The 14,245-nt window shown below is 61.6% G+C and overlaps 2 protein-coding genes across 2 annotated transcripts; both read right to left on the minus strand.

Annotated features, from left to right (window-relative positions):
• Positions 1–202: 202 nt before the first annotated feature.
• Positions 203–5,244, minus strand: DDX41 (DEAD-box helicase 41). The gene is made up of 17 exons (XM_021530766.2): positions 5,142–5,244; positions 4,958–5,056; positions 4,708–4,867; positions 4,553–4,627; positions 4,172–4,232; positions 3,359–3,495; positions 3,126–3,198; positions 2,799–2,952; positions 2,568–2,704; positions 2,234–2,396; positions 2,014–2,145; positions 1,768–1,839; positions 1,452–1,548; positions 980–1,129; positions 777–848; positions 559–669; positions 203–349 (listed from the first exon to the last, which is right to left on the minus strand). The coding sequence occupies exons 1-17, from the start codon at positions 5,163–5,165 to the stop codon at positions 213–215; spliced, it is 1,854 nt and encodes a 617-aa protein (XP_021386441.2). The 5' UTR covers positions 5,166–5,244; the 3' UTR covers positions 203–212.
• A 95-nt stretch (positions 5,245–5,339) lies between these two features.
• Positions 5,340–13,379, minus strand: FAM193B (family with sequence similarity 193 member B). Its single transcript, XM_031506020.2, has 10 exons — positions 13,146–13,379; positions 11,238–11,477; positions 10,357–10,576; positions 9,965–10,174; positions 9,278–9,692; positions 8,151–8,346; positions 7,534–7,770; positions 6,034–7,042; positions 5,874–5,949; positions 5,340–5,729 (listed from the first exon to the last, which is right to left on the minus strand). The coding sequence occupies exons 1-10, from the start codon at positions 13,338–13,340 to the stop codon at positions 5,633–5,635; spliced, it is 2,895 nt and encodes a 964-aa protein (XP_031361880.2). The 5' UTR covers positions 13,341–13,379; the 3' UTR covers positions 5,340–5,632.
• Positions 13,380–14,245: the final 866 nt, after the last annotated feature.

Below are 14,245 nucleotides of genomic sequence, written 5' to 3' on the forward strand. Positions count from 1 at the left end.
GCTTTCCCTTGCCCTGAGGCACTGCTACCTGCTTGCCCAACACACCGCTGATGTAATGGGCTGTTGCAGCACAGCTCCATACATTTCCTGCAGGGCCTGAGCTGGCAAAGTCCCAGTGACCAAAATTCTAGAAATGGGGCCACAGCAGTACAAGACAGGCCCCTAGGCTGAAAGGAAGCCCAGGCCCACCCAGGGGCAGCACATTGTCCAGGCTAGAAGTCCATAGAGCTGTGGGCCAGGTAGTCCTTGCGGCCGATGTTGCTGACTTGCTTGGTCTGCATGGCCTCCAGCTTGGGGCAGTCGGTGATGCGATGGCCCAGGCCACCACAGAAGGCACAGCCCCGCTCACCTGCAATGGGAGGGATGGGGTCAGGGCCAGGACAATGCCACGCCAGGGCAGCACAGTGCCACACCAGGACAGCAGCCCCCACCCCAGAGCAAAGGGGCTACACCAGTGTCTTCCCAATGCTGTGGCACTGGGAGCTGGAGGGTCCCGTCTGGAGCCCAGGTTTTGCAGCAGCCCCACAGGGGTCCCTGTGTCAGCCTGGGGTCTCTCACCATTGATGTCCAGCATGGTCTCGTCCCCACAGTGCAGCACCTGGAGCACCGGTGGCACCTTTTGCTTCGCCTCCAGGAGCAGAGCCTTCAGGTCCATCAGCACTGACTCATCTGGGGGCACAGACACAGGTCAGGCAAAGCCATTCTGCTTGCTCAGAACACCCCCCTGGCACTGCCCAGCTGCCTCCTCCAGCCCCTAGCCCCGTGCTGTTCCTCACCACAGGCCTTGTTGATGAAGGTGGTGGCAATGCCAGTGTTGCCTGAACGGCCTGTACGCCCGATGCGGTGAACTGCAGAGACAGGGACAGGATCAGCCCCGGGTGAGCACAGTGGGACAGAGCATCCCTGTCCCAAGACACTGCAGAGACAGGCACAGAGCCTTGCTGGCCTCCAGAGCCCTCCCACAAGGCCCAGTGCCTACCATAGTTCTCAATCTCCTCTGGCATGTCGTAGTTGATGACGTGCTGGATGGCTGGGAAATCCAGGCCCTTGGAAGCGACATCAGTGGCAACCAGGACATCCTTCTTCCCATCCCGGAAGGCCTCAATGGCTTTTGTCCGTTCTTCCTGATCTGCAAAGGCCCAGCAGAGATCAGCCATGGCAGAGCTCCCAGCCCTACCTACTGCAGCAAACACTGTGGCCTCAGAGTCAAGCATCACTTCCTCAGGCTGCCTTTCTCCCAGTGAGGGAGCAGAGGGGCCTCCACATCCCATAGGGATCTGCACTGTGTTTATGCCTGCTATGTACACCGTGGAGCTCACTCCTGACACTGTCACAGCCCTTCCTCACACCATCAACAACTGCTCCAGGCTGGGACCTTCTGTGGCCACACACAATTCTGGCAGGAGTGGGGTCACACCAGGAACCCAGGCCTCTCTGGGACCCTCACTGACCTTTCCCTCCGTGGATGGCCACAGCTTCCACACCCTTGAGCAGCAGGTACTCGTGGATTGCATCAACATCTGCCTTCTTCTCTGCGAAGATCAGCACCTGCAGCAGCACAGGCATTGTCTCAGAGCCCCTTCTGCAGGCTGGCACTGCTGGCACCAGCACAGCCCCCGGGGGAAGCCCACTCCCTCTTGCTGAGCAGAGCACACAGCACTGCTGATCCCCAGCATGGCTCAGTCACAGGCCCACTCCGCACAGGGGGTCCCTCCTCCCAACTCCCCCCACACCCCAGCATGACCACACTGTCCCCAGCATACTCACAGGTGGAGGGGTCTTCTGCAGGCACTCCAGCAGGTACACCATCTTGGCCTCCTCTTTCACGTACTCCACTTCCTAGAAACAAGCAGAGACATGGGTCAGGCAGCAGAGGAACTGCCACTGCTTGGTACCCCTTAACTGGGAAGGAGGGCCATGAATTCCAGCTCCCTGGCAGAGAAAGAAATTAAGTGCCCTCATGAATGTTTCTGGTCTCCCACACAGGCACGAGGAAGCACCCAAACACCTCACCTGCACAACATCCAGGCTGGCAGCACCCGCTCGCCCAACGTTAATGGTGATGGGCTTCACCAGGGCACTCTTGGCGAAGTTCTGGATTTTCTTGGGCATTGTGGCACTGAAGAGGAGGGTTTGCCGCTGGCCCTGCACAGGGAAAAAGCCTTTAGTACTCACCCAATCTGGCATATGCAGGACTGAGCTTCAGGGTGCTCCTACCGTGGCAGTTCAGTACCTTGAAGTAGGAGAAGATGGTACGGATGTCCCCCTCAAAGCCCATATCGATCATCCTGTCAGCCTCATCCAAGGCCAGGTACCGGCAGATGTCCAGGCTCACCATCTTCTTCTGCAGCAGGTCCATCAGGCGCCCAGGGGTTGCCACCATCATGTGTACCCCACTGTGGGGTGAGAGGAGGCCACAGTCAGTCCCTCAGCATTCCTGCTCCATGCAGGACACCTCCCTGGCACACCATTTTCCCCCTGACAGTGTCCTGAAGCCAGGGTGACACTCCTTAGCCCCTGCCAGAAAACAGAGCAGCTCCAGCCCCACAGACTCCCCCAGGTCTTACTGTTTGATGGTCTCCATCTGCTCCTTGACAGACATGCCCCCGATGCAGAGGGCGCAGCGCAGCGGGGGCAGCCCATCCTCCTGCAGCAGATGACAGTAGTACTCCAGGATGCCGTGGGTCTGCCGGGCCAGCTCCCGCTACCGAGACAAAACCAGCTCATTCCTACACCTCTGTGCAGGTAGAATTTAGGATTGCCACTGCAAGTCAATCACAGCTCGTCCTGGCACTCACCGAGGGACAGATGATGAGTCCATAGGGTCCCTCTCGCTTGGAGAATGGCAGCCTCTTCTCCTGCTCCAGGCAGAACATGATCACCGGGAGGGTGAACACCAAGGTCTTCCCAGAACCAGTGAATGCAATGCCAATCATATCCCTTCCTGAGAGTCTGCCAGAGAAACGGGGCCAATGGAGAGGAGAAACATCATGGAACAACTCAAACCCCAGGGCTCAGCAAGGTGACGGGGTGCATGTGTCACCAGGGAAGAGCGCCTGGTCCGCAGCCTTGAGTGGGCTGTGGGAACAACCACTCTGTACTCCAGGTTGGGACAGAGCACTCACATTGTGGGGATGCCTTGGATCTGTATGGGTGTTGGCTGCTGGATTCCCTTCTTCTTCAAGCCTCTCAGGATAGCTGTCAGAGAACAAGGAACAACGCATGTTCATGACCTGAACTATTTCCTCTCTTCTCCCACTCGGGTCCCAGCAGCAGCTCTTCCACCAGTGACAAACACCCCTCAGGCCAACAGCCAGGAAAAAGGTGGGATCCCTTCCAGGATCTGCTCCTGGCCTACCTGCTGGGAACTTCATTTCCTTGAAGCTCTTGATGGGGGGTGGGATGCCCTCCCCCTCCACCAGGATGTGGTACTTCTTGCGTACACGGTCGTGCCGTGCCTCTGACATGCCCAGGATGTAGCGAGGGGCTCTCCAGCTGTGAAAGCAACAGAAACAGGTCATGGGCTCCAGAACCAGCAGCTCCCATGGAGGAATTCAGGGGAACTCCCTGTTAGGCTCCAATATCCTCCCAGATAAAACAGGTAACCCCAAGGGGCTCCATGGAGTGAGTGTCAGAGCAGATCTGAGCCAGTTCCACACATTAAACCCTTCCCCAAAATCTCAGTGAAAAGTGCTAAACTAACAGCTCTGAACAGCCTATGGATGGTGGATGGAACATGCCACAAATGTCTGGACACACCTCAATCATCTCCCTGACATTGCCTCAGAATCACTGAAGTTGGAAAACATCTCTGAGATCACTGAGTTCAATCTTTGATCAGTCACCACCTCGACAATGCTGCCTCAAGCAGCACTGGCTACAAAGCCTCCTCCAGACTCTTTCTCTGGCTTAGTGACCTCCCAGACCTGAAGACCAACCTTCAGGCCTCCTAGTTTAACATAAATGTCCTTTATCAAGCCTTATTGTATACAAAACAACATCCAATGTGACTCAACAACGTTTGATTTTAGAGAAAATGACACAAACCCAGTCACTCAGGCAAGAGGCTACAGAGCCACACTGCTCTTGCAAGACTGTGGCTTCTAGTTCTCTTCATCCATGATAAAGTGATGTTTTCAGAAGGAAAACTGAGCTGTGCTGTGAAACTTACCTGGTTTTGATTGGGTCATCATACGTGATGCCCTTCGCCATCTCCTTCACCGACATCAGAGCTGCAGGAACAAAGATGATCAGACCAAACTCTCCTCATCCACACCAACCTCGCTACTTGGGCAAACAGTCTGGGAGATCATGTCTGGAGGCAGAAGAGGAGAAGCAGCAGCACTGACAGCCCCTCTGGCACAGGAACACCAAGTGCTGCTGTGCCCAGAGCCCTGTCACAGCCAGGTTTCAGCCAAGGCAGGCAGTGCCAACTGAGGGCACCCACTGTCACCACCGGTCCCACCCCTGAGTGTGGGCACTCCCGAGACAGGGAACAACTCTCCCGCTGCCCCGGGAGCTCTACAGACAGAGACACAGAGCTCCCACTCACCTCGGCCCTCTGCCACGCTCTCCAGGATCTTCTCTTCCTCCTTCAGCTGCTTCTCCTTGGCTGACTCCTTCCGAGCTGGGGGAGAACCAAGACACAATGAGGGGGTTTGCTGTACCCCGAAAGCCACCCAGTGCGGCCACCAGCTCCTCCCTCACCTTCCGCCTTCTCTTTGAGGTGCTGGTGCTGGTCCAGCAGGCTGATGTTGGACTGGGGGCCCAGCGGGATGTCATCCTCGTCGCCGCGCTGCTCGCTCCCGCTGTCCCGCTGCTCCTCCTCGGACACCACCTTCCTCCGCATCTGCAGCAGCTTCTGCAGCTGGAAGGGCGTGGATGGAGGCGGAGTGAACAGCCTGGCGGCGGGAGCACGGCTCGGAGCTCTCCCCGGGCAGCCCCGCTACCCCGTTACCATCTGCTGCTTGCGCTGCTTGACGGGCACGTAGGGCACGTAGTCGTCATCATCCTCTCCGGACAGATCGGACGTGTCCGCCGGCTCCTCGCGCTGCCTCTGTGGGGAGACAGGCGGTGAGGGGGGCGCGGGGCGGCGCCGGCAGCGCGGGGCGGGCGGTACCGGGGGCCAGGCCCGCTCGCACCTTCCGCTCCGCCACGGCCTCCATGGCTCCTTCCCGGAAGAGATGCCGGAAGTGACGTCACCGGCGCGGCGCCATCGCCTAGCAACGCGCAGGGGCCGCCGCTCGGCAACCGACGGGTCCCCGCGGCGGCCAGACTTGCGCAGAACGCGTTACTCCACAGCTCCTCCCTCCCGCCCGCCAATTTTTCCGGCGCGCCAGAAAGCAGCAGACACCGGGGTTTAAATAAAATAAAAAATTAAAAAGTTCTTTATTGGGTCCAGCACGGTCCTTCCCCGCGGCACGGGGAACCGTGTGCCCGCGGAGAGGGGGACGGGACGGCCGGGATCACCCCGCGGGGAGGGGCAGGAGGATGGAGGGAGCCCCGAGGGTCCCCGCGGGGCAGGAGAGCACCGGGGCCCCCCGCGAAGGAGGGGACCCCACCGAGGTGAGGCGGGGGGCACAGTGAGGAGAGGCGAGCGGCCGTGGGTGGGCGGGGGTGGCCCCTCCGCACCTCACTGGGCTGCGCTGGAAGTGGTTTTCTTCAGGGTGAAGTTGGTCCAGTTCACGGCCACCTTCTGCCGCGTCTGCTTGGCCGAGTCTAGGCAGAACCTGGCAGGGAAAGGACAGCCCCGGTCAGCCCCCAGCCCCGGTCAGCCCCCAGCCCCGGTCAGCCCCCAGCCCCAGTCAGCTCCCAGCCCCTTCACACCTCCAGCCATGCTGGCAGAGCTCAGGCCGGCATGGCTCCCCCCTCACCTTTTGAAATACTCCACTTCTCTGTCAGTCTCATCCATCTCTGCCCCATCCAGGTCCTTGGGCAGGAACACATCATCTGGGAAAGCAGAGCAGAGGGTCAGCGCTGCAGGGCAGGCAGGGGCTGCCAGCTGGGCAAGGGGATGGTGCACCCAGCACTCACCGATAGAGGTATTGGATTTCTCCACTTTGTTTCGGCTCTTCCTACCCTTGCCCTTGGGCTGGGGGGAGCCTCCCAGGGCAAGGTGAGTGGCTGGGGCAGGTGGCTGCTGCGGCGCCAGCTCTGGCAGCTCCGCTTTGCCCTCTCCCCTCCGGCCTTTCCACTCGCTGGTTCTCTCCTTCTCTGCCCTGGCAGCGCTGCTGCAGGCCCAAGGCTGCCCCTGGCCGCTCTCCCCAGGCTCGGCACAGCCGCTCGCCCGCTGTGGCTCCGGGGCACTGGCCTTGGAAGGGTGCTTGGTTCCCAGCACCTGCCCCTTCATGCCAGGGCTCTCCAGCCGGGCCTGGCCGCTGGGCACGGGTGTGCTGCCCTCCCCTTTCTTCGCCTGCCCGTTCTGCCGCTTGTTCTTCCGCTGCCGGCTTCCCGCGGGCAGCGACTCGGGCGGTTCCGGCCCCTTGGGCTGCGGCCCCTCCTTGGGCTCCTGGCTCAGCCCGTTCCCGTCTGCAGTGGAGTCCGCGGCCTTGGACTGCACCCAGATCATGCGGGACAGGCTGGGCACGGCGCTGAGGCGTTTCACCACGCCGTTCTCGGCCGCCGGGGCTGGCGGGGGCTCCCCGGGCCCCTCGCCCCATCGCGGGCCCAGTTCACCCCGCAGCAGCGTGTGGCTCTTGGCGGGGCCCAGGCTGAGCGGGGCTAGCGCCAGGTCTATGTCCTGCAGGTCAGAAGACCCATTGAGGTTGGAGAGCAGGTTCTTCTGCTCCAGGACAGCTGCCTTCTTGGGGAAGTCATTGACATCCAGGTTGAGGTCATAGACACTGAAACTGGCTCGGATGGAGTCCTTGATGGTGTTCTTGATCTCCTGCAGCCGGCTGCTGAGGAAGCTGTTCACCCGCTCCAGCTCCAGCTCCGGCCACTCCAGCAGCTTTTCCTCGGCTGGCTCCCTGGCTTGGCTGGCTGCAGGCGCACGCTCTGCCCGCTTCTGGGCCTCTGCCTCCAGCTGGGCTTTCTCCTTCTCCTGCAATACAGGTGCCATAAGGATCACTTGGGCTGGGCCACAGAACCATGGGTGCAGGACGCAGAGCTTTGCTCCAGCTTTGCCTGACAGCAAACTCAAGGGCAGCTGCTCAGCACAGCTATGCCACATCTTCCACAGCCCCTAACTGTCACGTTTCCCCCACGGGCACTGCAACAGCTGGACACTGCACACCTGACACTGCTCTGGGCACCAGGCACCAGAAAGAGCCATCATGGCACTGCCTCTCTCTGCCAGAGATGCATGGTGTCAGGATGTGGCATGGAGCAGACTGGACAGTGCAGCCCAAAGCACCCAGGAGGGCTGGGCAACCCTCTGCTGGAACAGAGGCAGGGGGAGTTATACATGGGGACAGGCACTGTTGCCACCTTGGGTGACACAGAATTCAAGAACCCAAATGGGCGCAAAGGAGAGAAGGAATGGATGCAAAGGAGAGAAGGTCCTGCCAGCACCACAACCCTGCCCAGCCTTACCTTCTTCTTCTGCTTGTGCCGTGCCCTCTTGGCCGCCTTGGCACTGTTCAAGGGCTTGGGCTCTGTGCTGTTAATGTAGTCCAGCAGCTCATCCACATTGCGGTGGTCCACAGCGGGCTCTCCTGAGCTGCTGTTGTGTCCAAGTTTCTGTGGCAGCTCCTCTTTTCTCTTGGTAAGGCGAGAACGCAACTTCTCTCGGATCTCAGCGTAGTTGCGGCTCGTGGGAGCGGCCGGGGGCTGTGGAAGGCAAGTGCTGTCAGCCAGCATGAGGGGCAGGCAGCCCTGGCTCCCCCAACAGCCCCCCATGACCTTCCAGCCACTCCCTTCCCTGCAGTCTCAGGGACAAGTCAGCACAGCCCTACTGAGCTCTTCCACCGTGAAGCCACAGGCCTTGGCCGGCTGCTCCGAGCCCTGGGGCTGGGCAGGCGGCTGCGAGTCGGGAGCAAGGGATCAGCAGGCTGATGAAGCAGGGTAAAAAGGCAGCGGGGGATGTACGTGCCTGCAGGAAACAGCTGTGGCCAGACCTGCCCACCTCCCAATGTGGGCACAGGGACTGAGTGGTATCTCCCCACACAAAGCAAGGACTGGGGGTGGCTGCAGACCAGCCCCTCACTCACCGTGTTGTGGCCGAAGAACTCACAGTAGCAGCAGTCGCAGAACTTCCCATCTTTCTGGTTGGTGGAGGAGGAGGTGCAGGAGCTGCGCTCTGAGCTGCTGTCCTCATCCTCCCCGAGTCCCTCGTCTGCCTCGCAGGGCTGCGGCGGGTGGCAGCTGGTACCGTTGGGGAATTTGTGCCCTTTGCAAGAGGGGTCCCTGAGGAGAAGGGTGAGAGGTGAGCAGGTGCCAGGGTATCTCAAAAATTGGCCCATGCATTTAGAACAGCCCTCCTGGGGAAGCCCGTTCCCAAGCAGAAGGATTTGCAGAACAAACCCCCTCCCCTGCATTCTCCTCTTCTGGGGAAGATGGCCGAGGAACCCACAGGAGCAACAATCTGTCACTCCCAGCCCTCAGGGCCTCTGGCCAGCAGGAGGCTGGTGCAGCAGAGCCCCAGTGAACCAGGCCCTGGGCTGCAAGCAGGGCAGGGCACGGTACTCACTGGGAGTAGCAGGAAGCACAGGTGAGGAACACTGGGACTGTGCAGCTGCCAGACATCCCCATGTGAGGCAGGACCAGCTTACAAGGGCACAGGCTGCCCAGCACAGAGACAGGGAGGCCAGGGCACTGCCCATAGCGTCATTCCTCAAGATCCAGCTCAGGACCCGACTGGATCTCCACAGAGAGAGCTAATTAGCAGAAAGGGACCAATGTGCTCTCTTCAGGGCACGAGCAGCCCGGAGAGGGCTGGAGAAACAGGTGAGCAGAACAAGTCCACAGGCTTCATCTTCTCGAGGACTCTTGCTCAGTGCCACAGCTGCCCCACAGGTCTCACTGATATAGGTTCTGTTGGCCATCTGCAGGTTGATCAGGGTGTTCCTTTGGGTGTTTTAGCTGGAGGAGAAGCACAGCCTCTTCTGCACCACAGAACCAAAGGACAACCACAGGAGGAACATGTGCTGGGAGAGAAAGAGCTTCACCTTCGGTCTGCAGCAGTGGAATTGGCCCACAAAGACAGCAGCTTCCTGCACCACCATGCCAGGGCGGTCAGTCCCTCCACAGGGAAAAGTGCATCCATGGTCAAGGATGGCAAAAAAGGCATGTGGCCTCACAAGGAGAGGCTGGAAGCATGCAGGGTTCCTCTACTCACCTGTTCGTGCTGGGCAGCTGGTGGGAGGCAGGAGGAGGGATAAGTGAAGTGCTGCAGTGCCCGTTGCAGGGATGAGCACAGCCCGACAGCGGCGGCGGCATCTTCAGCAGCGGCACGTTGGCAGTGGGCAAGTGAGGGCTCTTGCATGGCCCTGGGCTGTGTGAGGCCGCGCTGGCCGGAGGGGACTCGGACAGCGGCTTGGGGGCTGCCGTCTGCGCGCTGGGAGCAGGGAAGAGCGCGGCCTGCGAGGAGGTGCCCAGCGGGATGTGCGGTGGGGAGCTGAAGGGCCCCGGATGGGGAGGCGTCTGCTTGGAGGGGATCAGCGCCGGCGGCTGGGAGGGGAGGCCCGTGGGACTGTTGGGAGGAGCAGTGAGGTCGGAGTGCTGATGATGCTCTGAGGAGTGGAAGGCCTCACCTGAAGAGAGGCAGGAGCAGAGACAGTCAGACACTGGCTGTGCTGCACGGACCAAGGCCATGCTCAGAGCCACCCGCCACCTTTGCACAAGCTGTTTCTCCTCCCAGACATCAAAGTGATGGGACAGAAGCCATCCGTGCTCACACAGGGCCTTGGGGTCATGTGTTTCCCCCCACAAGATCCAGCCCTGCCCCACGGAGAACAGGGCAAGAGGAAAGGGTCTGGAGCAGCAGGCTGGGAGGTTGTGGCCGGTGCTGTCCCTGGGCACGTACCTGGTGGGGTGGCCCTCCGGCACAAGCTTTTGAACTGCTTCGGCAGCGTCTTGCAGAAGTCGAGTGAGGTAGGCAGAGGCGAGCCTGGTGTGGCGTTGCTGGAGGTGGCAGAGGCCGTGTGGCTGTAGGGACAGGCCTTCAGCCCCGGCGCCATGGCCGACACCTGGCTGGTGCACTCCGGATACAGAGAAAGGCCGGGCAGCTTGTTGCCTGGGAGGAAAGCAGAGCTGGGGCTGAATCCCAGCACCCTGTGTCTTTTTCAAAGGGGTCCAATATGCTGCTGGTACTGAGATTCAGAGGCCCAGCCTGCCCACCCTTGCCCACAAAGTAACCACTTAAACCAAGAACTGGGCAGAAACCTCTGCTCAACCCCATAGCCGGCTTCAGCTCACCTAGTGCCACTGGGGGAGTCCCAAGGGGGCTGCCCTGCACAGTCCCATTGGTGTGCTGCGAGTTCCAGAGGCCCGAGAGCTTGTGAGCAGACAAAAACGAGCTGGGGTCCCAGTCCCCTGAGTTCCCATGGCACGAAGAGGAAGAAGACGAGGAGGAGGAAGAGGAGTGTGAGCCACCCCCACAAGACTGCGACTTGCAGGATGTGTGGGATAATGAGACCTATCAAAGGAAACACAGAATGAAGTGGCTGAGGGGACATCCTTGGCCCTCAGGTGTCAGCACCAAGACTCCCTCCATTGCAGCAGGGGCTCAGCTCATGTGAACCACTTTTATCATTGTCTTGGGAATGCCAAACACCCCCTCCATCCAACACCAACACAGGTGGCTCACAGAGGCTGGGCCATGCCAAGGGCCAGATGCCTGTGCTGGACCCACACACACCAGGGCAGGGTTAAATAAAGCCAGGCATGAGCCAGCTCCTCTACCCGAGTCCCATGCACAAGCAGGCACTTGCCCTGGCAGCCGCTGCCTCTCTCTGCGTCATGAAGGGAGCAGCCCTGGGGCTGGGGGACGCGGCACAACGCGCCGCAGAGCGGGGCTGGCAGGAAAGCAGTGGCACTGTCAGCCTTGCCAGCCTGGCAGCCCCAAGCCACGGCAAGCTGCTTGATGAGCCTCCACAGCACCATGCACTGCCCCAACAGGGCCTGTCCCTGCTGAGCTGGAGGTAGCACTGCGCAGGGAAGTGAAGGCTGGGATGTCTGCGACACTCAGCTCAGGGTGAGGATGGGACCCACACACCCAGTCAGTGCCACAGGTGGTCAGTGCCCTATTCCTACAGCTACAGCCCCGGCTCTCAAACCCCAGCACCGTAACCGCGTACCGCCAGGGCCTGCTCCTGCACCGCCCGTCGCTCTTCCTCCTCCACGCTCTTCCGGCAGCTCTGGCAGATCCACAGTGGCATTTCTCCCAGGAGGTTCTGCACGAGCGTTGGCACAAAGTCTGGTGGCAGCCTCTCGCCTGGGGAAACCAGCCCATTGTGGGACGGCCCTCCCCAGTCCTTGCGCTCCCGGTGACAGAGCAGGCAGCACGTCTGCACGGACTGGTTGGCAGTGGGCAGCACCTGAGGAAGGACACACAGACTGTGAGTCACGGTGCAGATGTGGGGCAGACGAGACAGTGAAAGAGACCTCAGGACGCTGACACCAAACCAAGGGAATTCTTAGAGGCTACATGTGGTATTACACCTTCTCCCACTGGAGCAGAGCAGCCTCAGGCTGACCAGCTGCTGCCAACCTGCCATGTGCTAGCTTGGGAGTGTTTGGACTTCTGGGAAGATCACAGCATGCCAAAGAGACAGCCTTGTCACCAAGCAAAGCTGGAAGAAATCAGCAACTCCCACCATCACCTCTGGTACAGTGAGACTGACAGCACTTGCATAGCAAAGCAAGACCCACAGAAATCCCACACAGGGACATGAAGGGTGGGTCCGACAGCCTCAGCTCTCCCTCCTTCCCCATCAAAGATGTCCCCACTGTGTCACCCAAGAGCCCCAAGCCCTCTCTCCTGCCTCTTTGTTCTGCACAGCCAGCGGTGCTGATGCGCCAGGGTGGGGTGCAGCCCCCCGTGCTGCTTCACGCTGTCCCTGCACAGGCACAGCCAGGTTGGGGCTTCCCTGCAGGAGCTGGGCTGCATCCCTCGGGCTCGCTGGAGCCCTGACAGCCATGACGAGCCCGGCGTGGCGCGGGCGAGGGGGCCCCCATTGTCTACCGGCGCAGCGGGGCCCTGCCACAATGAGCCGTGCATTTAACTGCTGCTGCCAAACAGATGGCGTCTGCAGCCTCAAGGTGAAGCAAAGGTCAGAGGCCAAGGAGAGCAGAGTGGGGGCACAGCTCCCCTGCCCACCCACGGCGAGGGGCGAGCAACCGGGCCACCCCGTGTGCCAGCTGACACAGCTACCATGGCGGGTGACACCACGGCTGGCGACACCGCGGCTGTCCCCAATGCACCGAGCACATCCACACCCGCGCCCACCCCCGCCTCCCTGCCCACGACCCGGAGCAGGTGGCGGCAGCCAGGTGTGTCCAGCGGGGACAAGCGCGCTGAATGAGGATGCTGGAGCCACCTGCCATCGCCCAGCGGCAGGGCTGTGGCAGGGCTGTGGCAGGGATGTGGAGGGGCTGTGGAGGGGCTGTGGAGGGGCTGTGGCGGGGCTGTGGAGGGGCTGTGGCAGGGCTGTGGCGGGGCTGTGGAGGGGCTGTGGCAGGGCTGTGGAGGGGCTGTGGCAGTGCTGTGGAGGGGCTGTGGAGGGGCTGTGGCAGGGCTGTGACAGGGCTGTGGCAGGGCTGTGGAGGGGCTGTGGCAGGGCTGTGGCAGGGCTGTGGAGGGGCCGTGGCAGGGCTGTGGCGGGGCTGTGGCAGGGCTGTGGCGGGGCTGTGGCAGTGCTGTGACAGGGATGTGGAGGGGCCGTGGCAGGGCTGTGGAGGGGCTGTGGCAGGGCTGTGGAGGGGCTGTGGCAGTGCTGTGACAGAGCTGTGGAGGGGCCGTGGCAGGGCTGTGGAGGGGCCGTGGCAGGGCTGTGGCAGGGCTGTGCCGGGGCTGTGGCAGGGCCGGGCCCTCCCGCTCCGAGAACGCTCCGAGCCCCATCCGCAGGGATGCTCCGAGTCGGGGGTCGGGGCGGGGATGGAGCAGTGCCCGGGGGGATGCGGTGCAAGGGGCAGAGTCCCATCGCCGCCCAGGCTGAACCCCGCTCGGGTTCAGCCCCGTGCCCGCCGCAGCGCTACCCCGGTACCTGCGCGCTGCCTCTGCCCGACTCCCCGCCGCTGCCCGCCGCCGCCGCCACCTCAGGCGTGGCGGGCGGTTCCGGTGGTGGTGGAGGCGGGGGAGGCCCGACGTCGGGACCCGCCATCCTGTCACGGCGAGGCCCGGAGCCACCTGCCGCCGCCGCCGTTGCCGCCGTTGCCGCCTTGTTCCGCCGGCGAGTCATGGCGAGCCCGCCGCAGCCAGGACAACAGCCAATATGGCGGCGCGGCCCGTCCGGCCCCTGCCCGCGGGAAGGAGGGAGGGAGGGAGGGGGAAACGCTCGGGGAGGTGAAGCCGCCGCCGCCATCTTGCGAGAGGGCAGCGCTGCGCCCCCTGGCGGCCAGGGGGAGCGGCGGCAGGGCCGCGGGTTCGAGTCCGGCCCCGCGCCCCGCGGCTCCCGCCGCCCTCAGGGCGCCGCTGCCGAGAGCGGGGCCGCACCGCGATCGCATCCCCCGCTGGGTCATCGGAGTACAGCTCCACGGGTTCACGCTGAAAGAGAGCAGGATTAGGTTAGGTATTAGGAAAAAAGTCTTCCCTGCGAGGGTAGGGAGGCCCTGGCACAGGGTGCCCAGAGAAGCTGTGGCTGCCCCATGCCTGGAGGTTCCAGGCTGGACGGGGTCTGGAGCAACCTGGGTTGGTGGAAGGTGTCCCTGTGCATGGCAGTGGAATGGAACAATTTAAGGTCACTTCCAAACTATTCTGTGATTCTGTGATTCCTGGCCCTGCACAGGACAACCCCAAGAATCTCACCCTGTGACTGAGAACATTGTCTGAATGTTCCTGGAGCTCCGTCAGCCTTGGGGCCATGATCACTTCCCTGGGGAGCTTGTTCAGTGCCTGACCACCCTCTGGGCAAAGAACCTTTTCCTGATATTCAACCTAAACTTCCCCTGACATAGCTCTAGCCATTCCCTCAGGTCCTGTTACTATCACAGAGCAGAGACTGGAGCTGCCCTCGGCCGCCCCTCCTGAGGAAGCTGCATCCCATAAGGAGGTCTCTCCTCAGGCTCCTCTTCTCCAGACTGAACAGACCAAGGGACTTCAGCAGCTTTTCATGTGACATCCCCTCTAGACTCTTTGCAGTCTCAT

Source organism: Lonchura striata, chromosome 15 (genome assembly GCF_046129695.1).
Source record: "Lonchura striata isolate bLonStr1 chromosome 15, bLonStr1.mat, whole genome shotgun sequence".
In the NCBI taxonomy this organism is placed as follows: domain Eukaryota; kingdom Metazoa; phylum Chordata; class Aves; order Passeriformes; family Estrildidae; genus Lonchura; species Lonchura striata.